General features: G+C 45.2%; 1 protein-coding gene across 2 annotated transcripts in view; it reads right to left on the reverse strand.

Annotated features, from left to right (window-relative positions):
* Positions 1-4424: 4424 nt before the first annotated feature.
* Positions 4425-24092, reverse strand: part of ubtd2 (ubiquitin domain containing 2) — a 41038-nt gene continuing 21370 nt past the window's right edge. Inside the window, exons 3-4 of one of the 2 annotated variants that reach the window (XM_010871183.4) lie at positions 7711-8202; positions 4425-7463 (exon numbers count right to left, since the gene is read on the reverse strand). In XM_010871183.4, coding sequence (XP_010869485.1) covers positions 7748-8202 — 455 coding nt within the window. In that variant the 3' untranslated portion in view covers positions 4425-7463; positions 7711-7747. Of the gene's footprint in view, positions 8203-24092 lie in introns of both variants that reach the window. The other variant, XM_029121305.2, reaches the window with a different exon arrangement.

The following is a 24092-nucleotide window of genomic DNA, read 5'->3' on the forward strand; positions in this document are numbered from 1 at the left end:
CTAACACCAACAATCCAATACCCTGCATTGCGGATAGCTGATTCAGTGAACACACGACCCTGATGCTTAATTCGATCATGGTAATGAAGTAGCTTCGCAACATGACTGCGTCCTGGAACAATCAAGGGAAACTTTTCTTTGAGATCCAGAGTTGCCTTTTCAAGCCGACCTCCTATCCTGAGAAGGCCTCTACCATCTACGTAAGGGTTCAGTTTTTTCACAGTGCTGTGCCTCGGGATGTCGTTTCCTTTGGCGATGCAGGTAAACTCTTCTTGGTAAGCTCCCCTCTGAACGTTCTTAATTACAACTTCCTCTGCATGTAACAACTCTGTCACTGTGCGATGCGTAGCACAATAGTGCCATGATTTGCAGGCTCTTTCTCTACCGTCGTTAAACCTGTAAGTCTGGGCGACATGTAAGAGTAAAGATATGGCTCTGACTAATGACCTCCAAGAAGAGAATCGCTCGAATCGTTGACATTCAAGATGAGAATCATTGCATACAGTAGTAGCAAGAGGACGAACTTCTGTGTCCAACTCTGACCCGAGGAGATCGAACTCCTCCTCCAGAGACAGATTCTGATCAATTTGCGACAGGAAAGCAGGTCCTGTAAGCCAGGTGGAGGTGCCCAACAGAGCTGCTGGAACGGAGCGAGTGGCGTGGTCTGCAGGGTTGTGCTTAGTAGACACATAGTGCCATTGCATTGGGCTTGACACTCTGGATGCGCTGCACCCTGTTGGCTACGTACACATAGAAACGCCTTGTCTGGTTATAGATGTACCCCAGGACGACTCTACTGTCCGTATAAAACTCCACAGCATCTAGAGTGAAGTCCAGCTTGTTCGTGATTGACTCTGCCATCTCTGCAGCTAAAACCGCAGCTCCTAGTTCCAGCCTGGGAATAGTATGAGCAGCTTGCGGAGCTAATTTCGCCTTCCCTAGGATAAATCCGGTGTGACATGCTTCATCGCCATTGATGACACGAAGATATGCCACTGCTGCAATCGCTCTGACAGAAGCATCAGAGAAAATGTGGAGTTCCTTCCTCAGAGCTGTAGAGAGAGTGGTACAAACATATGTTCTGGGAATCTTGAGCTGTTTGAGATCTTGTAGGGATTTCCTCCATGCATTCCATGCTTCTTCCTTATCTTCAGGGAGAGGAGAATCCCAGTCAACGGCCTCCCCTGAGAGTTCCCGTAGCAGGAATTTCCCTTCAATGATGATTGGAGCAACGAAACCCAAGGGGGTCGAAGAGACTGTTGACAGTAGCCAGTATCTTAATGTCAGTTACATGAAAGGTGAATGTGTCCCCTTTAACATCCCAGCTTAGTCCAAGACTACGTTGGTTGGGCGTAGGATCAACTTCCAAGTTAAGATCTTTGAGTCCCTTAGCATGATCTTCGATCGGGAATGCGTTCATTACCTCCTTGCTTTTAGAAGCGAACTTGTGCAGTCTTAAATTCGAATTGGCCAGCATTTTCTTTGTTCGTGTCAACAGATCGATAGTTCCTGCAGCTGTTGGTGTCGCCAAGAGCCCATCATCAACGTAGAATTCTCTTTCTACAAAGTGTTTAGCGTCTGAACCATACTCCTCCTCACCATAAGCCGCTGCTCGTCGGAGACCAGAAATGGCTACAGCAGGAGATGGAATATTACCGAACACGTGCACCCTCATGCGGTATTCAATGATCTCTTTGTTGGGGTCATTATCCCTGAACCATAGGAAACGAAGGAAGTATCGTCTTCCTCTTTCACAATGAAGCAGTGAAACATTTGTTCGATGTCCGCAGTTACAGCCACCAGCTCCCTTCTAAAACGCAATAAGACTCCCAAGAGGCTATTATTTAAGTCAGGACCAGAGAGAAGAACGTCGTTCAAGGAGATGCCCTTCTTTCTCGCGCTGGAGTCGAAGACAACTCTGATCTGACCGGGTTTCTGTGGATGGTACACCCCAAAGGTAGGTAAATACCAACATTCCTGGCCTCCTCGAAAGAGGAGGAGCTACTTCAGCATGGTTACGATTGAAGATGTTCTGCATGAAGGTAACAAAATGAGACTTCCATCTCAGGCTTCTTCTCCAATGTGCGCAAAAGTGAAGTTAGGCGTGTTATTACCTGTTCTCTATTATTAGAGAGTCGCTGGCAAGGTGTTCTAAATGGGAGTGGTGCAACCCAACTATTGCTCTTGTCCATGAACATCTCTTTATCCATGATTTCGAAAAAGTGCCTATCTTCAATAGACAATCCAATTTTATTATCATCCGTTGTCCTCTGGAAAATGGTGTCCCCTATGGCATATTCATCAAGGATGAATATAGCTCTTCTTCCTGCTGTCTCTGTCACACCTGCACAGGTACGTAGAGTATATGTTGAGTTCTCTCCTTTGACATGCAGCAAGTCGAAAAACTTTGTTCTAGCAAGCGATCTATTGCTCTGGTCATCCAGGATCACATAAAGCTTGATTGCTCCTTCTGGCTGGCCTTCTGGATAAACCTTAGCTAAACAAATCTTAGAACAAGACTGTAAACATTTGCTGTAACCACAGACTTCGGTACACTTAGAAGTGATAGCAGGTTGAGGCGTATCCATCTCCCCCTCCCCGCCATAATCAAACAGGCTTGCAGGCAGCGGTCCTGGATGAAGTGCCGCAATATGAGCATCACTGCCACATTCCTTACATTTAGTAGCTGCCTTACAGTCCCTGGCCAGATGAGTGGTTGTTGCACAACACTTGTAGCAAACACCTTTCTCCTTTAGGAAAGTCTTGCGCTCATCCAAAGGTTTCATCCTAAAACCTCTACGATTGAGAGGGTGGGACTTCTTATGAATTGGGCAGGTCTTATCCACATCATCCAACTCATGGATTGAACTGCGCATCTGACTTGCAGTCCCTGATGACACTTCCGTCTTGTGTGCATAGACTGGGCTTTTCATTTGTCTCTTGAATGGCTGCTCTGGTTTCAACACACTCTGGATTCCTGAAGACAGAGCAAAACTTGGATCGTTACGTGTTCGAGCCTCTCTGCAGATGAAATCACAGAAGAATGAGAATGGAGGAAAGGCGACTTGATGTGCTGTTTTGTATTGAGAACCTCGAGCCATCCACCTCTCCTGAAGACTGTAAGGCAACTTATCTGCAATAGGAGCAACACCACGAGCGGTGTCAAGATAAGTAAGTCCGGGTAGGTAGCCTTCATGTTTGGCAGACTCCACTTCCTGTAGAAGATCTCCAAGTTCTCTAAGCTTTTTCACATCTTTGTTGCTGATTTTTGGAAAGCTATCAATCCTGTCAAATAGCAATTTCTCAATAATCTCTGGAGAGCCATAGCAATCTTCCTTTCACCAAGCTTCCCAAGCCTTTCTCAAGCCTTCGTTTGCATTACCTGTGTGCACAGCTCTGATCCTTCGCACATGATGTGAAGACTGATCCCCCAACCATTTCGACAGAAGGTCTAACTGCTCAGCAGCTGACAGGTGCAAACCTTCAATTGCGTTGCCAAAAGATGACTTCCACGCCCAATAGTTCTCAGGACGATCGTCAAACTTGAAGAGACCTGAGTTAACAAGCTCTCTGCGTGCTAAGTACCTGGCGACGTCACTCATATTAGTGTCGTTGTTGAACGTTGGTTGCGGTGTTGTCTTGTATGGAGAAGTGAACGTTGGAATCTGGTATTTATAACAAGGTGTTTGCACTGACTTCTGAGGATGCTGTGTTATACTCTCAGTATCAGGTTTATTGTTGGCATCACTGACATCCCAAGCTGTAAAGTGACGCTGTCTTGGGGGTGTCTCGGGTCTCAACACATGGACAATGGGCTGTGGAGGTGGTTGACATGGTACGTCTCCAGCAGGAGATAATTTTAGTTGAGACTGATTCATGACGTAATCACGAGTGCGACCAGAAGCTTCTCTCACATCAGAAATCCTTTCACCAAGCTCACCATCTGCTGCTGCCTCTAAAACCTTCGCCTCAGCGATGGCTGCTGCCACCTCACTTTCATGCTTTATAGCTATCAGAGACGCTTCCATGCGTGCTTCTGTAACTTTTAGTTGAGCCTTTTCAATCAAGATTTCAGATTCCTTTTTAAGGTATTCAGTCCTGGCCCGTGCAGCAGCTGTGCTAGCCGATTGGCTTCGAGATCTATTAGTCGAAAGAGATGCTATAGATCTTGTTTCGAATGCTTGACTTCGCTCTGTAGCTTCCTCAACTTCCATAGCTTTCTCCGCTATCATGAATTGCTAATACCGTCTAGTAGTACAGAGCGCGATGATGAACGATGAATGATGGGGTGAGAGCTTGCTTTTCTTGAACTTTTAGTGCCCACTGTACGGATGCCTTTTTACTATTCTGTCCTAGATGCGTGTTCCATCTACGCAACACTGACAGATAGCTAACAGGAGTCAGAAAAGGGGCGGACGCAGGAGTAAAGTTGAACGTTTTACTGTAATAGTCTTTCCTCTTCTTTCTCTTTTTTGTAAAACTGGAATATACAAATATAACAAATGTCTGGTTACAACATGTTCTCAAAATTAACACAAATACATTTACAATATTCTCTGAGCACATATTCCAAAAGTTACAATCAGCTCTGCTTAGTGTCGTTGTTAACAAATTGCCATCACTGTTGAAAAGTTTGTTTTCTTTAACTCAAACTAATGCATTTCGAATATATATATATATATATACACATACATGCAAACATTGAACAAAGGTAACAAACTAACAGGCAAAGCCTTTCCGAGGCATAAAACGTAAAAGAAACAGAGCGATGCCTTGATGTCCAACCGCATGGAAGAAACTGGAACACTGAGTTAATTCCTGGTTAACCTCTGACCTAAGAGTCACATGATCTGAACCAACCACTAAGAAATATCTTACAGTCATCAACTTCTTTATTGTAGCACCAAACTGCCACAAGACGATGCTAAGAAATAAAACACAAATGTGTGCCATGACACAGTGTGCTCTGACTAGGAACATTAGTCTGTGTGATGGCCAGTAGGAAAAATGGTTTTGACATTAGGAAGGTACCTTTATTTTCCTAATAATACCGGCCACAGTTCGAATGATGGTTAACAATTGACAGTCTGAGACATTAAAAATCATATAATTGTAGTCATGAGTAAAAGTAAGTACAACATCTGGAAAGTTCTCTTTTATTTTTGTTGCTTTTTTTATAATTATTTTTTTTTTTACATATTTGGACACTTATATTTGACCAAAATTCCAATCATATTGGAATTGACGAAGGTAACCCAATTAAACAAATCAAAACATTTATGCAGTTAAAATAAACAGAAATTAGATTCGCTTATGTGGAAAAAGTTAATACACCCTACATTTAACATAACACAAAATGGCTATAATTAGAATAAAGGGTGCACGAAAACTGGTGCAAATGATTAGAAAATCTTTACAGAGTAGCTTGGGAAGGTCCAGCCTTCCATAAAGATAAGAAACTTAGCTTAGTTTGGTCTGACGTGGTAACACATCATGCCAAGATCCAAAGACTTATAAGAGGTCTTCATATGAAAGATTATTGATGTCCATGTCTTGGAGGGGTTACAAAGCCATTACCAAGCAATTTGAAGTACATACATGTACAGATGATGTTTGGCAAATACAACACACTGACTTTGAACAGAGGTACATCATTCCAGCTGTAAAGTCTGGAGGAGTGGCATTATGGTGTGGGGCTACTTTTCCGGTCTCAGGGGCTGGCATACTTGTCATCTTGGAGTCACCCAAGAAGTCGATATTGTACAGGAAAATTGAGGAGATTGAGGCCATATTGAATTCTGGTATTACTAAATTATTGCAAAGTATAATCTTTCAGTGTCTGTTAAATGAGGCAAACTTTATGTGTCAAAGTGTATATTACATGTTCACGTGTCCAAACATGTAACAAAACTTCCCAAGGAATGTAATAACTTTTTTGCTGTGACTGTATGTATAAGGCATGTCGTGAAAAATAAAAATGTAAGCCTCAACTAGTTTTCAGTTTGTGCCTTTCACATCTTGGATAATATGGATAACTGTTCAGCTTAAAAAGTTGGATCATAGAAATCTGTTTTCCAAAAAGGCTGTTTCAGTTTTTCAAACATTACTCATTCCATGTAATTTGGCTATTCATTTTTAATAATAATAATATTGTATTATACAAACCTCAGGAGGACATTCTCTTCCCAAGAACAGAGCCAATGAAGGGAGAAACACAAATTGAGGAGTACAAATGTTGGTCAATTTAATTAAAAACATTCTATTTCATCAAAATATGCAACTGGGTTTCTGAAATTCATTTTCAATGGATACGTCTCAATGTGCCTTAAAAACACACACTCATACAAACAATGATGCAAAAGAGTTAAGTCCGTCTGAATAGCTACCGCAGAGTAGAAGACCTCAGGTGTAACTTGGTATGCAACCCCAGAGACCTGCTAAGGTTCTGGACACCTTCTGTCCTACACTCTGGCTCCTGTAAACAGAAGATTTGGGACACAAGACCATAGCTGTGTATCCAAAGGCTCTTTCTCTCTATTTCTCTCACTCACACATGCACACCAAAACCCGCGCACAAAAGGGTTACCCAATGCTAAATACATTGCTCTGATAAGTTTCTTAAAGTACAGTGAAGCAGAATATCTAAACACAGTGCCATTAAATACGTCGCCATGACACTTCATCCCAGCACATTCAGCGGGTACAACATTCTCCTTTTTTTTTTTTTTTGTTCTGCACTGGTAACAACTGGCTCATATCTCAAGCAAATGCCAGGTGCAGATGGGACACAGGAGAGTGATCGTCACGGTTACATGATCTGATGTTTGCTGAATAATAAGAAAGGTAACTAATTTGAAGCAGGTGGCGGCCTACTAACTCTACAACCCCCGACAGGGACCTAGAGGCAGGCCAGAGCATGTGATTCATCCATAGTACTCTGACCTGTTCTTAAGAAGATTGAAACGTGCGGATGAGCTACATGAGTTAAGGTCTGTAGAAAGAGGCTACAGGTAGAAACGATTAAAGGTGGGGTGCATAATAAACAGAGCAATAGAAAGGCCTGACATCTGACTGACTAGAAGCTACGGCAGAGATGGAGAAGCGTTCGATATGTCGGGGGCTCAGGGACGAGTGCCCAGTTCTCCAAATCAACACCAAATTCATCCTGGACATGGATGAGGCCTCAAAGCAACCAGCAGTTAAAACAAGAGCAGAAACATTTACAAATGACATCGTTAAGTTCCTTACAGGTTTTTCTATAATTTTTTTTGGTTGTTCAGTTTGCACTAAAAACAGTTTTTTAAAGAGTTTTTGAAAAAGGTTGATTTGTTAAAAGCCAGTTTAGCAGGTGGTCCTGTCCTGTGGTGTAGTCTCTTCCTGCTCCTGGTTGCTTGTCGTCAGTCGCGGAGGCGATCTGTTCCGGCTGAGACACAGACACGGCCCTTCTGCTTTCCCAGCATGCCCTGCAGAAACACTCTGTCAAGGGGGGCGAGCAAAAGAAAGGGAGGGCACACACTGTGGCGAACATTTTCTAAGACCACCCGGTGTCACGGCTCAGCTTGTTGTTCTCCAGTCGTACTCCAGGCCCTTGTCAGGCGGATGTGCTTAACCCTTTTAGCTCACACACACACACACACACACAAACGACTTATAGATGGATCAACACAAACACACACTTCCCATCCCTCCCAATGAAACAAGCCGGAATACCCCCCGGGTGGTCCTTTCTGCTCAGGGGTGCCAGGCTCTAGTTCTCCACGGGCGTGGGGTCCTGTGGCAGCGTGGCGGGCGCGGAGCTGGGTGAGGCTGGCGGCGGGGTGGGCAGGGGGGCGGGCGGTTGGCTGACGATCACCTGCACCACGTAGTCCCGGGAGATCTTCAGCTCCTCCAGCCTCATCTTGTCCGTGAGGGGCCGGCCCGAGAAGAACCAGCGCTGGGTGGCCGCCGCCACGCCCTCCACCGCCTGCAGCCGCCGCTTCATGTGCTGCACCGTGTCCGTGGTCCTCACGGCGAGGCGCAGGTCTCGGCCCGTGGAGAGGCGCAGGCGCAGCTGGCACTCCTGTCCCTCGCTGGGGGGCGGCTCGCTGACCTCCGGGTTCTCCGGGTCACTCTTCTCCTCGATCATGTTGACGGGTGGGGCCAGGCAGTAGACGGGCAGCTGGTAGCGGTTGCCCAGCTCGTCGTAACACTCCGTCAGCGCGCCTATGGGAGAGAGAAGCGGAGCGTCACTCACGGAACCGGACGCTGACGTTTGGTCAGTGAACAAGGTCCCTTCGTCAGCTTCGGTTGATAAATCTTTTGTCATGCATCGATTGCATTTCTATTTGAAATGACATTTCTCTGGCTCATGCATATATGGTGCAATCATGTGAATCTCACGCCAAGCAGATCAATGTGACAGAAAACCTGGGGGAACACTAGTCTGAAAACAGTTGTTGGGTTGCTTCACAGGAGGTACAGATGCCCGTTTCTATATTTTCTTTTGTAATATTAAACTTCAGCAGAAAATAACAGATACAGTTTAAAAACAAATTCTCCTAACCAAAAAAGAAAGATACGAAGTAATCTATAAATATGGTGAATGCGTATTCCCAAACACACTTCCCAAAACTAATTTTGATTACCTCTGTTGCTGATCAAAACTCTGCAGAAACCCTCTAAAAACTTCCCAAAGAAGATCTGTTCCTTCTGTCCGAGCCAGGGGAGACCCCAGAGTGGCCGAGGCCGTGTGTCTACAGCCACTCACATTGCAGAAAGTGAGAGTGGAAGTGGACTCACCATGACTCAGTAACAGAGAGGACAGGAGGACGTCACCAATAACTGATCTCTATTTTATACTTCTACAGCATTGAGGTTGGACAAATCCACCGCTTTATTCAGACACTGTCGGTCTGCCTGGATGCCTGTATGAGATCCAGCTGTGGGTCTGCATTGGCTACCAACCCAACATGGGCACATGGCTATGTTTAATCTGAGGCACCGGACATCACCCCTCAAACCACCCCCACCCCTTATATAAGCACATGTAGACACACACACACACACACAGTTTTCAGACACCCCTGGTGAAAACAATGTCAGATCGGGTGAAAGTCTGGTGAATATCAGGTGTAGGTCAGGTGACGATCAGGTGATGAGGACTGACAGATTACTGTACAGCATTTATTAACGATCCTGTGCGTTTCAGCCAATTACAACAAACGTATCAACACCAGGGTAATGGGTTAAAATATTATATTAATATTATTGTGGCCTGATTTAAACGGCCATCAAGTGCATGAAGCCTGAAAAATCTGTCCAGTTCACAGGAACTCACTGGCTCCATGGATCATTATGACATGATGTCCGTCTTCGACACCAAGCCTATCAGCATCTACACCTTGAGTAGGAAACACAGACACACGCGCTCCAAAGGCAGGCCTTTATATTTTAGCCTGATATTTTAATGCCCATCATGTGGTAGGTCAGGTCAATGACCAAAGTGACTAAAGTGAGCAACCGCATGCCAATTCAGCAACATGACATGGAATAATGTAAAAAATGACTGAACGTCATAGCACATGTTAACGTGGTCTAGATTTATACTTTATTCCAGTGTGATAGAAGACAACATGGTTTCCAATTTTCATGCCTGAAAACTGTCAGGATCATGTTTGCTGATTCAAGGTGAGCTGGTGAATTTATACTGTGCACTTTTGCACATATCCATATGGAATGAGCAGTTTGTGCTTATTCCAGCTCGGAGTCCCATCGCCGGCCGTGTCACCAATGATCTGTTGTGCCGTCACTTTGGACAGCTTGTTAGACTGCGGGTGTGGGTCCGCTAGACGTTCCTGGTGAAATTCTTTGGTTATCCATCGACGGTGACAGTGTCACTCCGTCCATTGCATTACTCGGCGGCATCACAGGGCTCCAGTGTCTCTCTCGTTCATACGGTGAGTCTCGAAAGGGTACGGAACAGAGATGGCGCCAATCTGGTTTCAGGGCAAGTCCTTCAATTGTTGCCAGAGGAGAGGCATTTAAAGGTTTCTTCACAACATAAAATATGGCGATAGAAATCCCTCATGGCAGAAATCAATGTTAGGGTGCCCCAGTTCTGTCCTTCGGGAGTGGGCAAGGTGGTTCTGAGTGACGTGTGGTTTTTTGCAGACTGCTGAGGCACAGCACTCAGCGGTACATCCGCTACACGCCGACAGGCACCCCACCCCCACCACTCATGACTTCATGACCCACCATCCCCTCTACAAGCAAATCACACGCAGACAGCCCGTCTGCCGTCGGCTTTCCCGTGACAGACAGTCGGAAACATAGGCAGGTGGAGGGTGCACGCAGTGGGCCTCAGCAGCCCAGTGCTGCTCTTGGGAAAATGTTAGGGATTTTTTTTGGCTGATCTGAAATGCTGGCCAGAGATGGGCTGATCTGTGGACAGCCCTGACAAAATACCAGAACATTTTAAACAAAAGGGGAATTTCCAGAGATTTTAAACCTGCAAAGGTTGTATTCTTTGACAGACAAATGTAATTGGATATAAAGGTGAATCTTCTTTCTCACATGTGGTGTGTGTAGCATGCTATGCTACTGTTTACTCATGGCGTTTGACCACAGCCTCTCCACTGCTTTGCCATCCGTCCAATTGCCTCGGCTGACAGAAGCCTGAAGGCTACAATGGTTAAGAGAAATAGCCAGCCGGACATATTCCTGTCTTTCACTCCTGGGCGTAGTCTGGGTCCACATGTTAACAGGAGGTGGTGGTAGACAGTCATTATTCCCTATGTATAAAGGAATGTGTTCTGAGAGAGTTAAGTGATTGTGAAGGATGCAGTCTAGTGGGGGCTGAATGTTGAAGGGACTGGAGACTGATACTCTCCACCTCCAACTCTCAAAAGGCTGCCTGCATACTGGCCATCGACTGGTACCGCCTTCCTTAAAGAAGGTGTAATTGTCTTCGGCGGCTTCTTTACTCTACCACAGGGCTGGCCGACCCTGTTCCTGGAGAGCCACAATCCTGTAGGTTCTCTCTCCATCTCTTATTCAGCACACCTGATTCTAATTAGTAGTTGGATGAAAAGCAGACTCAGGTTAGTCACAAATGAGGCTGAAGAGAAAACCTACAGGACTGTGGCTCTCCAGGAACAGGGTTGGCCAGCCCTGCTCTACCACATCCCATGTTCTACACCTCCTGCCTGCTCCCATCATCCCCCAGTTTCCCCTGAATGGAGAAAAAGACGAGGAGACGAGAGCCAGGCAAAGACAGACATATGAGAGAAAGACAGAAAGAGATACAAGAGACAGACAGGTTGGAAGACATGCATAGAGAGACTTGAAAGAGACCGGGACTAGCGAGAGAAAGAGAGAATCTAAACAAAATCAACACAGAATACTAAGGAACAAACCTCATCTTGGAACGCGCAGTGCTCTGCCTTTGCAATAAAATAACAGAGAAATTGGAAATACATGGTTGTTCTACAACAAACGTGGTGTAAAGGGGACCGACCCATGGATCGTCCTGTACGTTACAGGCATCTGGTAACCCATCCACCAAACTACCAGGAGTCCAACAGGAAAAAGATTTGAACCTAACATAACAAAGCCTACACCTTCAGAGAGATGAACCCGGGGTCCACTCAGACTGCTGGTCTTCGGGCTGTGTTAACACAAACAGAACTCACAGGGAAAGGTAAATAGACCCAAACGAATCACGAGAAAACAAAGGGAGATCTATTTGACAAGCTAGAAAGAATCAACAGAACAGTCCAAACAGAGGAAATTGGAATGCCACCTCACAGACAACACCTGGGCGTTGTGACCACCTTGACTGTGGACAGGCTCGGCTGTTGAGCGGGAACGACATAGGCTAGCTCCCGAGACGACAAGCTTAGCATCCACTGCCTAAACAACCCCCTGCCAAATGTATGACTGTACTAGACACACACCTCCCACGGATCACACAGACCCAGAGATAATTAGCAAACAAATCAAACATTGTGCTATTTTGCTTCACTTATATTGCCGTTTGTCAAACATTGACCAACTGCAATATAAGTAAAGCAAAATAGCACAATGTCGATTATCTGTTTGTGTTTCTCTTGACATTCACACTTTCAATATTTCAACAATATTTTTAATAAATGGAAAATGTCTTCTAATTTTAATCATACTGTCCTTGTACATAATAACAATAAAGTTGAATCTAATCTAATTTTTAAACTTTTCGTGTGTGACATTTTTACTTGCAATATATGATTCTAACATTTGTTGATTATTTTGTATTTGTTTACAGACTGGAATTACTAATTACTTCCAATATGTAAACTATCGAATAGATTACTAATGAATTCCAATCTGTAAACTACTGAATCTAATGGTGCTGTGGTACTAATGATAATAGTGGTAACAGAAACTAGGGAGACACAGACACAAAGGGAGTGAGACAGACAGAAAAACAGTGAGAGGTTGAGTGAGGGAGGCAAAGAGTGAGCGACTCAGACTGAAAGAAAGAAACTACACAGTGATGCACAAAACCAGAGTGTTGACATTTTAAGTACTAGAACTTCAAGTATCTAGAATAAAAACAGGGTTGGTTTCACAATCCTTATACTAACTCAACATATTCAATAACAAAGCAAAATTAGGACAATAAAGGCACATTGTCTTAAGCCTATTTTGCCGGACCATGTAGGCGGAGCCGAGAAGAGCGAAAGTGAGTGAATGGCCGACCAACCCTTGTTAAATAGCATAGTGGTTAGAGACACAGACTGCCAAGCACGAGGACCTGTGTCATTGGTCAAAATAAACGATGCATTAAGATGTGCTCAAGACAGACTAAAAACGTCACTGGCTACAACCTTCAGTAGCTGTGTTATAGTAAGCCTACAATAAAGCTATTTACAGTTATATTTCGACCACTTCTGGTGGTTTTTCAATGTACGCGTCCGTGCTTTCTTTTCGGGTAACATACACTACATCACAACCCCTTGAACAGTAAGAGAGCAGTTAAAACGCCCAAAAGCCATACAGTTCATAGATGCTGTTTATGGTGGAAGTAAGAAACGTTAGTCAGTTTAACACTATGATTAATGGTGTCTAGCGAAATATTCAAACTTGGTGTGATGTTACTGCGTGACAAAATGATCTAATGTCGAGACGCAATAACGACATCCTGCATACTTATAAGCTTTGTGGCGTAGACACAGCCTCTCACATGGGAGACCTAGGTTCGAATCTAATTGTGGGCTGGCTGAACTAGGCTTGCCTGGTTCCTTTTCTTGTTTAAAAGTTACTTAACCAGGTATGTTTTAATGGAACATGACCCAAAACTCTTTTACCCTAACCCAACCCCTTTGGCCATCATTTTAGTTACTTCTGTATGTACTGTAGCAAGTTATTATTGTTACATTAAATTAATTATAATTAAATAAAATATTACCATAAATACAAATTTCAACCAATATAAAAGTAATTTGCATAGAAATGCACCTGTCACGAGCTGGGGTGTGGAAGGACAAAGGCTCAGAATCAAAGAAACTGAGGTAATCAATGTTTAATGAAAAAGGAAAAGACTCTAACAGAAACTAAACAAAACAAAAGCAAAGCAGCAACTAGTGACATGGGATATTCCAAACAGGAACAAAACCAAAATGAACCACCCTGGCATGGCAAAAACATAGGGTCCCCAAATGGAGGCAACGACCGACACCTGCCTCCAATTAGGGAGACCAAAAGGATTGGAGGTGGCTAGATAAGCCACCTCCTGTCCTGTCCTGACTATGCCCCGAGCCCAGCGCAGAGATGGCTAGGGGCATAACCAGGACGTGACAGCACCTCTCTTATTTTGTAAAAATCTGCCCTGTCACTTTAAGAATCTTAAGAGTCAGATTATGCGAGGTACAGGTAGAATGGATTCATAAAATGGCCAGGCTTATGGAGTGGGGACATAGTGAATTGATCAGGTTTTTGTGGCCCAGCAACGCTAAGGTAGGGAACTGACTACTGAAGTTAGCTTACAAGCTAGAAGCTACATATAGCTTCCTACGTATTACAGGCTATTTGAGAACGTTCTAGAGAAACTAGAGACAGAGAGATTAGAGACACTTTAAAAATAGACTAGAGACGGAGAGATTAGAGACAAACTAGAGAGAGACTCGAGACAGAGAGATTAGAGACACTCTAGAGAGACTAGAGACAGAGATTAAAGACACTCTAGAGAGACTAGAGACAGAGAGATTAAAGACACTCTAGAGAGACTAGAGACAGAGATTAGAGACACACACTAGAGAGACAAAAGACAGAGATTACAACCACACACTAGAGAGACAAAAGACAGAGATTACAACCACACACTAGAGAGACTAGAGACAGAGATTACAACCACACACTAGAGAGACTAGAGACAGAGATTAGAGACACACACTAGAGAGACTAGAGACAGTGATTAGAGACACACACTAGAGAGACTATAGACAGAGATTAGAGACACACACTAGAGAGACTATAGACAGAGATTAGAGACACACACTAGAGAGACTAGAGACAGAGATTAGAGACACACACTAGAGAGACTAGAGACAGAGATTAGAGACACACACTAGAGAGACACACAATAGACAGACCAACCATAAACACCACAAAAGAAAATACAAAAATACATACATTCGAATGTAATCAAAAATGTCAATGTAAATAGAGAAACATGCAAAGATAAAATAATTCCAATTAAGGAAGGTATTATGTATACAATGTACAGTACAGTGCCCATAGCTTTGCTATAGACAGGACTATGCAAAACACTGGGCCAGAAGTTGAACAACTTTTCCGACCTCATTACTCAAAATATGATTCAATAATTATTGCCCGAATTCTTGATCTACTGAGGAAAAATTTTCTTAGGGGAAAACATTAAATACAAAAGACCTCTCAGCTGAATATGCCTTGGTCTGTCATTACAAAAGAGAAACACTTTTGTGATTTGTAGATATTTTCTTTTCTTTTTCTAAGTCTCTGCCAGGGTACTGGAGAGGAGAATACGGCCGATAGTAGAACCTCGGATTCAGGAGGAACAGTGTGGTTTTCGTCCGGGCCGTGGAACACTGGACCAGCTCTATACCCTCTACGGGGTGCTGGAGGGTTCATGGGAGTTTGCCCAACCAATACACGTGTTTTGTGGATTTGGAGAAGGCATTCGACTGTGTCCCTCGCGGCATCCTGTGGAGAGTGCTTCAGGAATATGGGGTCCTGGGTCCTTTGCAAAGGGCTGTCAGGTCCCTGTACGACCGAAGCAGGAGCTTGGTTGGCATTGCCGGCAGTAAGTCAGACTTGTTCCCAGTGCATGTTGGACTCCGGCAGGGCTGCCCTTTGTCGCCGGTTCTGTTCGTAATTTTTATGGACAGAATTTCTAGGCGCAGCCAGGGGCCGGAGGGTGTCAGGTTTGGGGACCACACGTTTTCATCTCTGCTCTTTGCGGATGATGTTGTCGTGTTGGCCCCTTCAAACCAGGACCTTCAGCATGCACTGGGACGGTTTGCAGCAGAGTGTGAAGCGGCGGGGATGAGAATCAGTACCTCCAAATCCGAAGCCATGGTCCTCAGTCGGAAAAGCGTGGCTTGCCCACTTCAGGTTGGTGGAGAGTGCCTGCCTCAAGTGGAGGAGTTTAAGTATCTAGGGGTCTTGTTCACGAGTGAGGGAAGGATGGAACGGGAGATTGACAGACGGATCGGTGCAGCTTCTGCAGTAATGCGGTTGATGTATCGATCTGTCGCGGTGAAGAAAGAGCTGAGCCGCAAGGCGAAGCTCTCGATTTACCAGTCAATCTACGTTCCTACTCTCACCTATGGTCATGAGCTTTGGGTCATGACCGAAAGGACAAGATCCCGGATACAGGCGGCCGAAATGAGCGTTCTCCGATGGGTGGCAGGGCGATCCCTTAGAGATAGGGTGAAAAGCTTGGACACCCGGGAGGAGCTCCGAGATGAGACCCCGGGGAAGACCTAGGACACGCTGGAGGGACTATGTCTCCCGGCTGGCCTGGGAACGCCTCGGTGTCCCCCCGGAAGAGCTGGAGGAAGTGTCTGGGGAGAGGGAAGTCTGGGCATCCCTGCTTAGACTGCTGCCCCCGCGACCCGGCCCCGGATAAGCGGAAGAAGATGATGATGGTGATGCTTTCTTTTTCTTTGTAAAATTCCACATAAGTTGGAAGTTGTTTTACAGCTCTTTTTCTGCATCACTATTGAAGCCTAACCATGTTTCCTTTAGCAACAGTAGCAACCATCCAACCATGTTTCCTTTAGCAACAGTAGCAACCATCCAACCATGCCATTACCAACTGAAAAAAATATAATTGCATAGAGACACACTAGAGAGGGGGGAGGATAAAGGGAAGGGGGAGAGAGGCAGAAGGGGGAGAGGGTGAGAAAACAAGGGGGAGAAACAGAGGAGAGGAGAGAGAAGGGGGACAGAGAGGGACAGAGGGGGAGAGAGAGAGAAAGAAAGGGGGAGAGAGAGAGAGAGAGGGGAGGAGAGAGAAGGGGGAGGGAAAGGGAGACAGTTCTATAATGATAGGGTCTGTCTGTCACCTGGCAGCACTTAACGTTACAACAGCCCCTCAATGACACCAGATGGCTGGGAACAATTGGCCCATTAAATGGTGGCCAGGCCAGCCGACAGGCCTGCTCAATTACCAGCATGTATCAGACCAAGGGGGCAGCACCCGCCTGTCTTTGAGACGCGCTTTTACTGCTCACTTAAGTGTAAGGCAGCAACGGACAGGGACACACAATGTCTCTCTCTCTCTCTCACACACACACACACACACACACACAGGCCCCGTGCACCCTGAGCCATTTCAGAGATGTTCAGTGGAGAGTTCCACCCGTATAGTGGGTCCTTGCTCCAGTTCTGTCACTCCAAGTCTAAATGGACTGATTATAATACAGCTACAGCAGACTCCACCCACCTCATGTCTCCCTGGGAGCCCAGACCACAGGAGACGTGTGCAACAGAGATGTTAAAAATGTCTGCCGTGTCCTGGTGATATGACCTCCGCACTGTTTAAGTGATCACTGAGGGGACGGTTTCTGGTGCTGTGGTGTTTACTGCAGTGTATTGTACAGTGTAGTGGGAGACTGTTTCCGGTGCTGTGGTGTTTACTGCAGTGTATTGTACAGTGTAGTGGGAGACTGTTTCTGGTGCTGTGGTGTTTACTGCAGTGTATTGTACAGTGTAGTGGGAGACTGTTTCTGGTGCTGTGGTGTTTACTGCAGTGTATTGTACAGTGTAGTGGGAGACTGTTTCCGGTGCTGTGCTGTTTACTGCAGTGTATTGTACAGTGTAGTGGGAGACTGTTTCTGGTGCTGTGCTGTTTACTGCAGTGTATTGTACAGTGTAGTGGGAGACTGTTTCTGGTGCTGTGGTGTTTACTGCAGTGTATTGTACAGTGTAGTGGGAGACTGTTTCCGGTGCTGTGGTGTTTACTGCAGTGTATTGTACAGTGTAGTGGGAGACTGTTTCTGGTGCTGTGCTGTTTACTGCAGTGTATTGTACAGTGTAGTGGGAGACTGTTTCCGGTGCTGTGGTGTTTACTGCAGTGTATTGTACAGTGTAGTGGGAGACTGTTTCTGGTGCTGTGGTGTTTACTGCAGTGTATTGTACAGTGTAGTGGGAGACTGTTTCCGGTGCTGTGGTGTTTACTGCAGTGTATTGTACAGTGTAGTGGGAGACTGTTTCTGGTGCTGTGGTGTTTACTGCAGTGTATTGTACAGTGTAGTGGGAGACTGTTTCTGGTGCTGTTGTGTTTACTGCAGTGTATTGTACAGTGTAGTGGGAGACTGTTTCTGGTGCTGTGGTGTTTACTGCAGTGTATTGTACAGTGTAGTGGGAGACTGTTTCTGGTGCTGTGGTGTTTACTGCAGTGTATTGTACAGTGTAGTGGGAGACTGTTTCTGGTGCTGTGGTGTTTACTGCAGTGTATTGTACAGTGTAGTGGGAGACTGTTTCCGGTGCTGTGGTGTTTACTGCAGTGTAATGTACAGTGTACTGGGAGACTGTTTCTGGTGCTGTGGTGTTTACTGCAGTGTAATGTACTGTGTAGTGGGAGACTGTTTCCGGTGCTGTGGTGTTTACTGCAGTGTATTGTACAGTGTAGTGGGAGACTGTTTCTGGTGCTGTGGTGTTTACTGCAGTGTATTGTACAGTGTAGTGGGAGACTGTTTCTGGTGCTGTGGTGTTTACTGCAGTGTATTGTACAGTGTAGTGGGAGACTGTTTCTGGTGCTGTGGTGTTTACTGCAGTGTATTGTACAGTGTAGTGGGAGACTGTTTCTGGTGCTGTGGTGTTTACTGCAGTGTATTGTACAGTGTAGTGGGAGACTGTTTCTGGTGCTGTGGTGTTTACTGCAGTGTATTGTACAGTGTAGTGGGAGACTGTTTCTGGTGCTGTGGTGTTTACTGCAGTGTATTGTACAGTGTAGTGGGAGACTGTTTCTGGTGCTGTGGTGTTTACTGCAGTGTATTGTACAGTGTAGTGGGAGACTGTTTCCGGTGCTGTGGTGTTTACTGCAGTGTAATGTACAGTGTACTGGGAGACTGTTTCTGGTGCTGTGGTGTTTACTGCAGTGTAATGTACTGTGTAGTGGGAGACTGTTTCCGGTGCTGTGGTGTTTACTGCAGTGTATTGTACAGTGTAGTGGGAGACTGTTTCTGGTGCTGTGGTGTTTACTGCAGTGTATTGTACAGTGTAGTGGGAGACTGTTTCTGGTGCTGTGGTGTTTACTGCAGTGTATTGTACAGTGTAGTGGGAGACTGTTTCTGGTGCTGTGGTGTTTACTGCAGTGTAATGTACAGTGTAGTGGGAGACTGTTTCTGGTGCTGTGGTGTTTACTGCAGTGTATTGTACAGTGTAGTGGGAGACTGTTTCTGGTGCTGTGGTGTTTACTGCAGTGTATTGTACAGTGTAGTGGGAGACTGTTTCTGGTGCTGTGGTGTTTACTGCAGTGTAATGTACAGTGTACTGGGAGACTGTTTCTGGTGCTGTGGTGTTTACTGCAGTGTAATGTACTGTGTAGTGGGAGACTGTTTCTGGTGCTGTGGTGTTTACTGCAGTGTAATGTCCAATGTAGTGGGAGACTACATTTTCAGCTTGAGACACACTAACCACTGCAGCAGGAGCCAGACATATTTCTGTTTGACACTCCTAGGGCCATATTCTTTAAAGCCAATGACAAGCAAATGAGCTTGACACCCAGACTTCCCTAAACTGTCCTTGACATATATCATACTTCCTCCAGAGGGCGTCAGAGAAGAGGAGAGCAGCTGGGCAGGCAGCGCCAGTGTCCTGAGGGGGTTGCAACATTTCCAGGAACTGTACTGTAGGAATTCAACCCCCTGGTCCTAGCTTATCCTGGGTCCCACTGAATGTACCTGACCAGCCACATCACACTCATCTGTCTGTCTATCTGCTCATCTGTCTGTCGGCTCATCCATCCATCTGTTTGTTGGCTCATCCATCCATTAGTTTATCCTTCGGCTCATCCATCCATCTGTTTGTTTGTCGGCTCATCCATCCATCTGTTTGTTGGCTCATCCATCCATTAGTTTATCCTTCGGCTCATCCATCCATCTGTTTGTTAGTCGGCTCATCCATCCATTTGTCCGTGGGCTCATCCATCCGTTTGTATGTCGACTCATCCATCCACTGGTCCGTCGACTCATTCATCCCTCACTCTGTCTGCCTGTTCATCCGCACATTTTCCTGTCTGTCTGCCTGGTCTTTTCTATCTGTGGGTGCTGTTTCCCTGCCAGCCTGTCAACTTGCTTGGATAATTTACACATGGAAGAAATCTCTTTCAAAATAAAAATGTGTCCCTTCCTTCCACCCTCCCCCCTTGTCTCCCTCTCCATCTGTCCCTCCCCCTCTCTCTCTAGGGGTCATCAGCATGCCCTAAATAGCCAGCCCTCCGTTCAGCAGGAGCGCCAGACTGCAGGGACGGAGTGCTGGCTGGTACATTCAGCGATTTCCAGTGAATTTCCAAAATTCCAGCTGACACACACAGTAATTGCGGATCAAAACATTTAAAATGCAGTTTTTGACATTATCAGTGAAAGGTTGATGAATGTCATCTGTCTTTTGACTTGTGTCCTCTTGCCTGTATACGAACATATTCGATTCATTACTTTTTCAACAAACAAAAAAACTAGCCAAAACAATACAAGTAAATATCCTATACACACAGCTCTGGAAATAATTAAGAGACGACTGCACCTTTTTCTTTCCTTTCCAAAAATGTTGAAGAGGAAGGTTTTGAGTGAGGAACAGAAGGGTTCAATTTACAGTGGTCTCTTAATTTTAACACTTCTGTTCCTCACTCAAAACCTTCCTTTCCAACTTTTTTGGAAAGGAAAGAAAAAGGTGCAGTGGTCTCTTAATTTGTAAATTCAGCATGACATTATCCTACATGACATTTTCATATGCTCATATATCTCATATTTCCCAATTTTAAACAAAACCTTTGGAAAGACATCTTCATAAGGAATTGACAAGAAAGCAGAAACTGACTGGCTCCAGGCTATGTTAATTGTCCCTGTCATTAACAAAGCAGCAGTCCGTTTCTGAAACCCATTACATCACCAGTTCCCGTTATGTTTACGCACTCAGAAAGGTTGACTATTAACTCCTGTAGTAATGGAATCTGGTCAGGACTATTATACATGTAAAGGAGGTGGACAAAAGTAGAGACCGGCTTGTTAGGTAACAACAGACCTCAGGAGACACTGACCAAAGACCTCAGGAGACACTGACAACAGACCTCAGGAGACACTGACCAAATACCTCAGGAGACACTGACCAAAGACCTCAGGAGACACTGACAACAGACCTCAGGAGACACTGACCAAAGACCTCAGGAGACACTGACCAAAGACCTCAGGAGACACTGACAACAGACCTCAGGAGACACTGACAACAGACCTCAGGAGACACTGACCAAAGACCTCAGGAGACACTGACCAAAGACCTAGGGAGACACTGACAACAGACCTCAGGAGACACTGACAACAGACCTCAGGAGACACTGACAACAGACCTCAGGAGACACTGACAACAGACCTCAGGAGACACTGACAACAGGCCTCAGGAGACACTGACAACAGGCCTCAGGAGACACTGACAACAGGCCTCAGGAGACACTGACATCAGACCTGAGAAGATACAGAAAACAGGCCTCAGGAATGCACAGCTGCAGCTCTGCATCACAGCAGCTGGTCAGCACAGCTAATCTTGCTCTAATCTTGGTCAAGCCGGGAAATACAGAAAGCTGATTTACACCAACCCGGTGACAACCTGCCTGACCCAAAATGGTTGCCGAGTGGCAGCGGGAGATAAGGACCTGTGCACAGCAGAGCGGGACAGACGGCTCAGGACAGGTCTACAATACCTCCAGGAAACATCCATTCTCTGATAAGGCAGCACTCTGGTGGTGTGGGTCCAGGAAACCCTGCTGAGGGAGCAGTGTGTGTGTGAACCACGTTGTATCACTGGGGATGGCAACTGACACGCAGAAGGGGTGAAATGGGGGTATTTTCTGGTATTTTCCACTTTCTGAAGAAGGATGTGTGTGCGTGTGACTCGGTGTACCACAGATTAAAGCTGCTCCACAGATATACCAGCAGGAAACTATTGTCATTTCATGCCTCTCAGCAGTGAAGTTATCCATCTGAAAACTGAATACACTGACACACACACGCACACGCACACACACACACGTGACAATGCTCCTGTCATTACTAATGTAAAGTTGCCTGTCCGGGGAACACAGACAGAGACAGACAGTATGAGACAGACAGACAGAATGGAAGACAGAGACACAGAAAGAGAAACAGTGTGCATGTGTGTGTGTGTCTCTTTGTGTATGCGTGTCCGGGTGTGTGTGTGGTTGTGTGTGTGTTCTACACCCTCTCACTCTGCAGAGTATCAAGTGACAAGGAGGAGACATCCTGGCCAGTGGATCGATCAATGGCTTCCCGCCTCTCTACCTCTCTTTCTCTCTCTCCATCCCTCTCTCTTTTGTTTCTCTCTCTCTACCTCTCTTTCCCTCTCTCCATCCCCCTCTCTTTTGTTTCTCTCTCTCTCCCTCCCTTTCTCTCTCTCCAGGTTCTGTGTTGGGAGACTTAAACCTTGTATGTGTGTCTCTCTGTCCCTCAGTCTGAGACCACTCACCAAAGTCGCACACTGTTAGCAGTGTGCTGCTGGAGAACAGGGGATGGACCACTAGAAGAGACAATGAACAGGCTCATTTGGAGAAAAAACATGCTGACATTAACCTTGATTACTCATCCCATCTGGTCTACAGTTTAACCCTAAACCTTACTTTAACCACAATGTTAATCTGATACCAAACTCTGACCTTTAATTAAGACAAAAGCTAAAGCATGTATCCAAGTTTGACTTTGTGACTGGATTCTGACTTTTTCACTCTGGAATCTGAATTTGTGGCAAGAGGACACCATTACACTATATAAAGAGCTATGTTAGTTAGCAGTAAGAGGCAGACATTTTGTTTATCTTTCTGCGTATCTCCCAAAATTAGAATTACACTGTGTAAGATACAGCGGGGCAAAAAACTATTTAGTCAGAAAAAGTTCTCCCACTCCCAAAAAAATCCAGAAAATCACATTTTTATGAATTCATTGGTAAATTATGGTGGAAAAGAAGTATTTGGTCAATAACACTTTGTTATATACCCTTTATTGGCAATGACAGAGGTCAAACGTTTTCTGTAAGTCTTCACAGGGTTTTCACACACTGTTGCTGGTATTTTGGCCCATTCCTTCATGCAGATCTCCTCTAGAGCAGTGATGTTTTGGGACTGTCGCTGGGCAACACAGACTTTCAACTCCCTCCAAAGATTTTCTATGGGGCTGAGATCTGGTGACTGGCTAGGCCACTCCAGGACCTTGAAATGCTTCTTACGAAGCCACTCCTTCGTTGCCCGGGCGGTGTGTTTGGGATCATTGTCATGCTGAAAGACCCAGCCACGTTTCATCTTCAATGCCCTTGCTGATGGAAGGAGGTTTTCACTCAAAATCTCACGATACATGGCCCCATTCATATTTTCCTTTACACGGATCAGTCGTCCTGGTCCCTTTGCAGAAAAACAGCCCCAAAGCATGATGTTTCCACCCCCATGCTTCACAGTAGGTATGGTGTTCTTTGGATGCAACTCAGCATTCTTTCTCCTCCAAACATGACGAGTTGAGTTTTTACCAATTCTCTCAATCCTCTTCTGGACCATCCAAATGCTCCCTAGCAAACCTCAGACGGGCCTGGAAATGTACTGGCTTAAGCAGGGGGACACGTATGGCACTGCAGGATTTGAGTCCCTGGGGGCGTAGTGTGTTACTGATGGTAGACTTTGTTACTTTGGTCCCAGCTCTCTGTAGGTCATTCATTATGAAGTGGGATCTTGCGTGGAGCCACGGATCGAGGGAGATTATCAGTGGTCTTGTATGTCTTCCATTTCCTTATAATTGCTCCAAACTGCTTACCTATTGCAGAGTAAGTCTTCCCAGCCTGGTGCAGGTCTACAATTTTGTTTCTGGCGTCCTTTGACAGCTCTTTGGTCTTGGCCATAGTGGAGTTTGGAGTGTGACTGTTTGAGGTTGTGGACAGGTGTCTTTTATACTGATAACAAGTTCAAACAGGTGCCATTAATACAGGTAACAAGTGGAGGACAGAGGAGCCTCTTAAAGAAGTTACAGGTCAGTAAGAGCTAGAAACCTTGCTTGTTTGTAGGTGACCAAATACTTATTTTACTGAGGAATTTACCAATAAATTCATAAAAATCCTACAATGTGATTTTCTGGATATTTATTTTTACCTATGATGAAAATTACAGGCCTCTCTCATCTTTTTAAGTTGGAAAACTTGCACAATTGGTGGCTGACTAAATACTTTTTTGCCCCACTGTACAGTACTAAGTGGTAAACTTTTGCCAAAGTTACTCGATTGCAGCTGTCACTATGTTGTAGGGATTGGAGACAGACGCAGGAAATATGATACTGCGTTTTAATTTCCCAACAAAAAAACGTCAAAAAACGCATGGGACA

The sequence above is a fragment of the Esox lucius genome, chromosome 7 (genome assembly GCF_011004845.1).
Source record: "Esox lucius isolate fEsoLuc1 chromosome 7, fEsoLuc1.pri, whole genome shotgun sequence".
Classification (NCBI taxonomy): domain Eukaryota; kingdom Metazoa; phylum Chordata; class Actinopteri; order Esociformes; family Esocidae; genus Esox; species Esox lucius.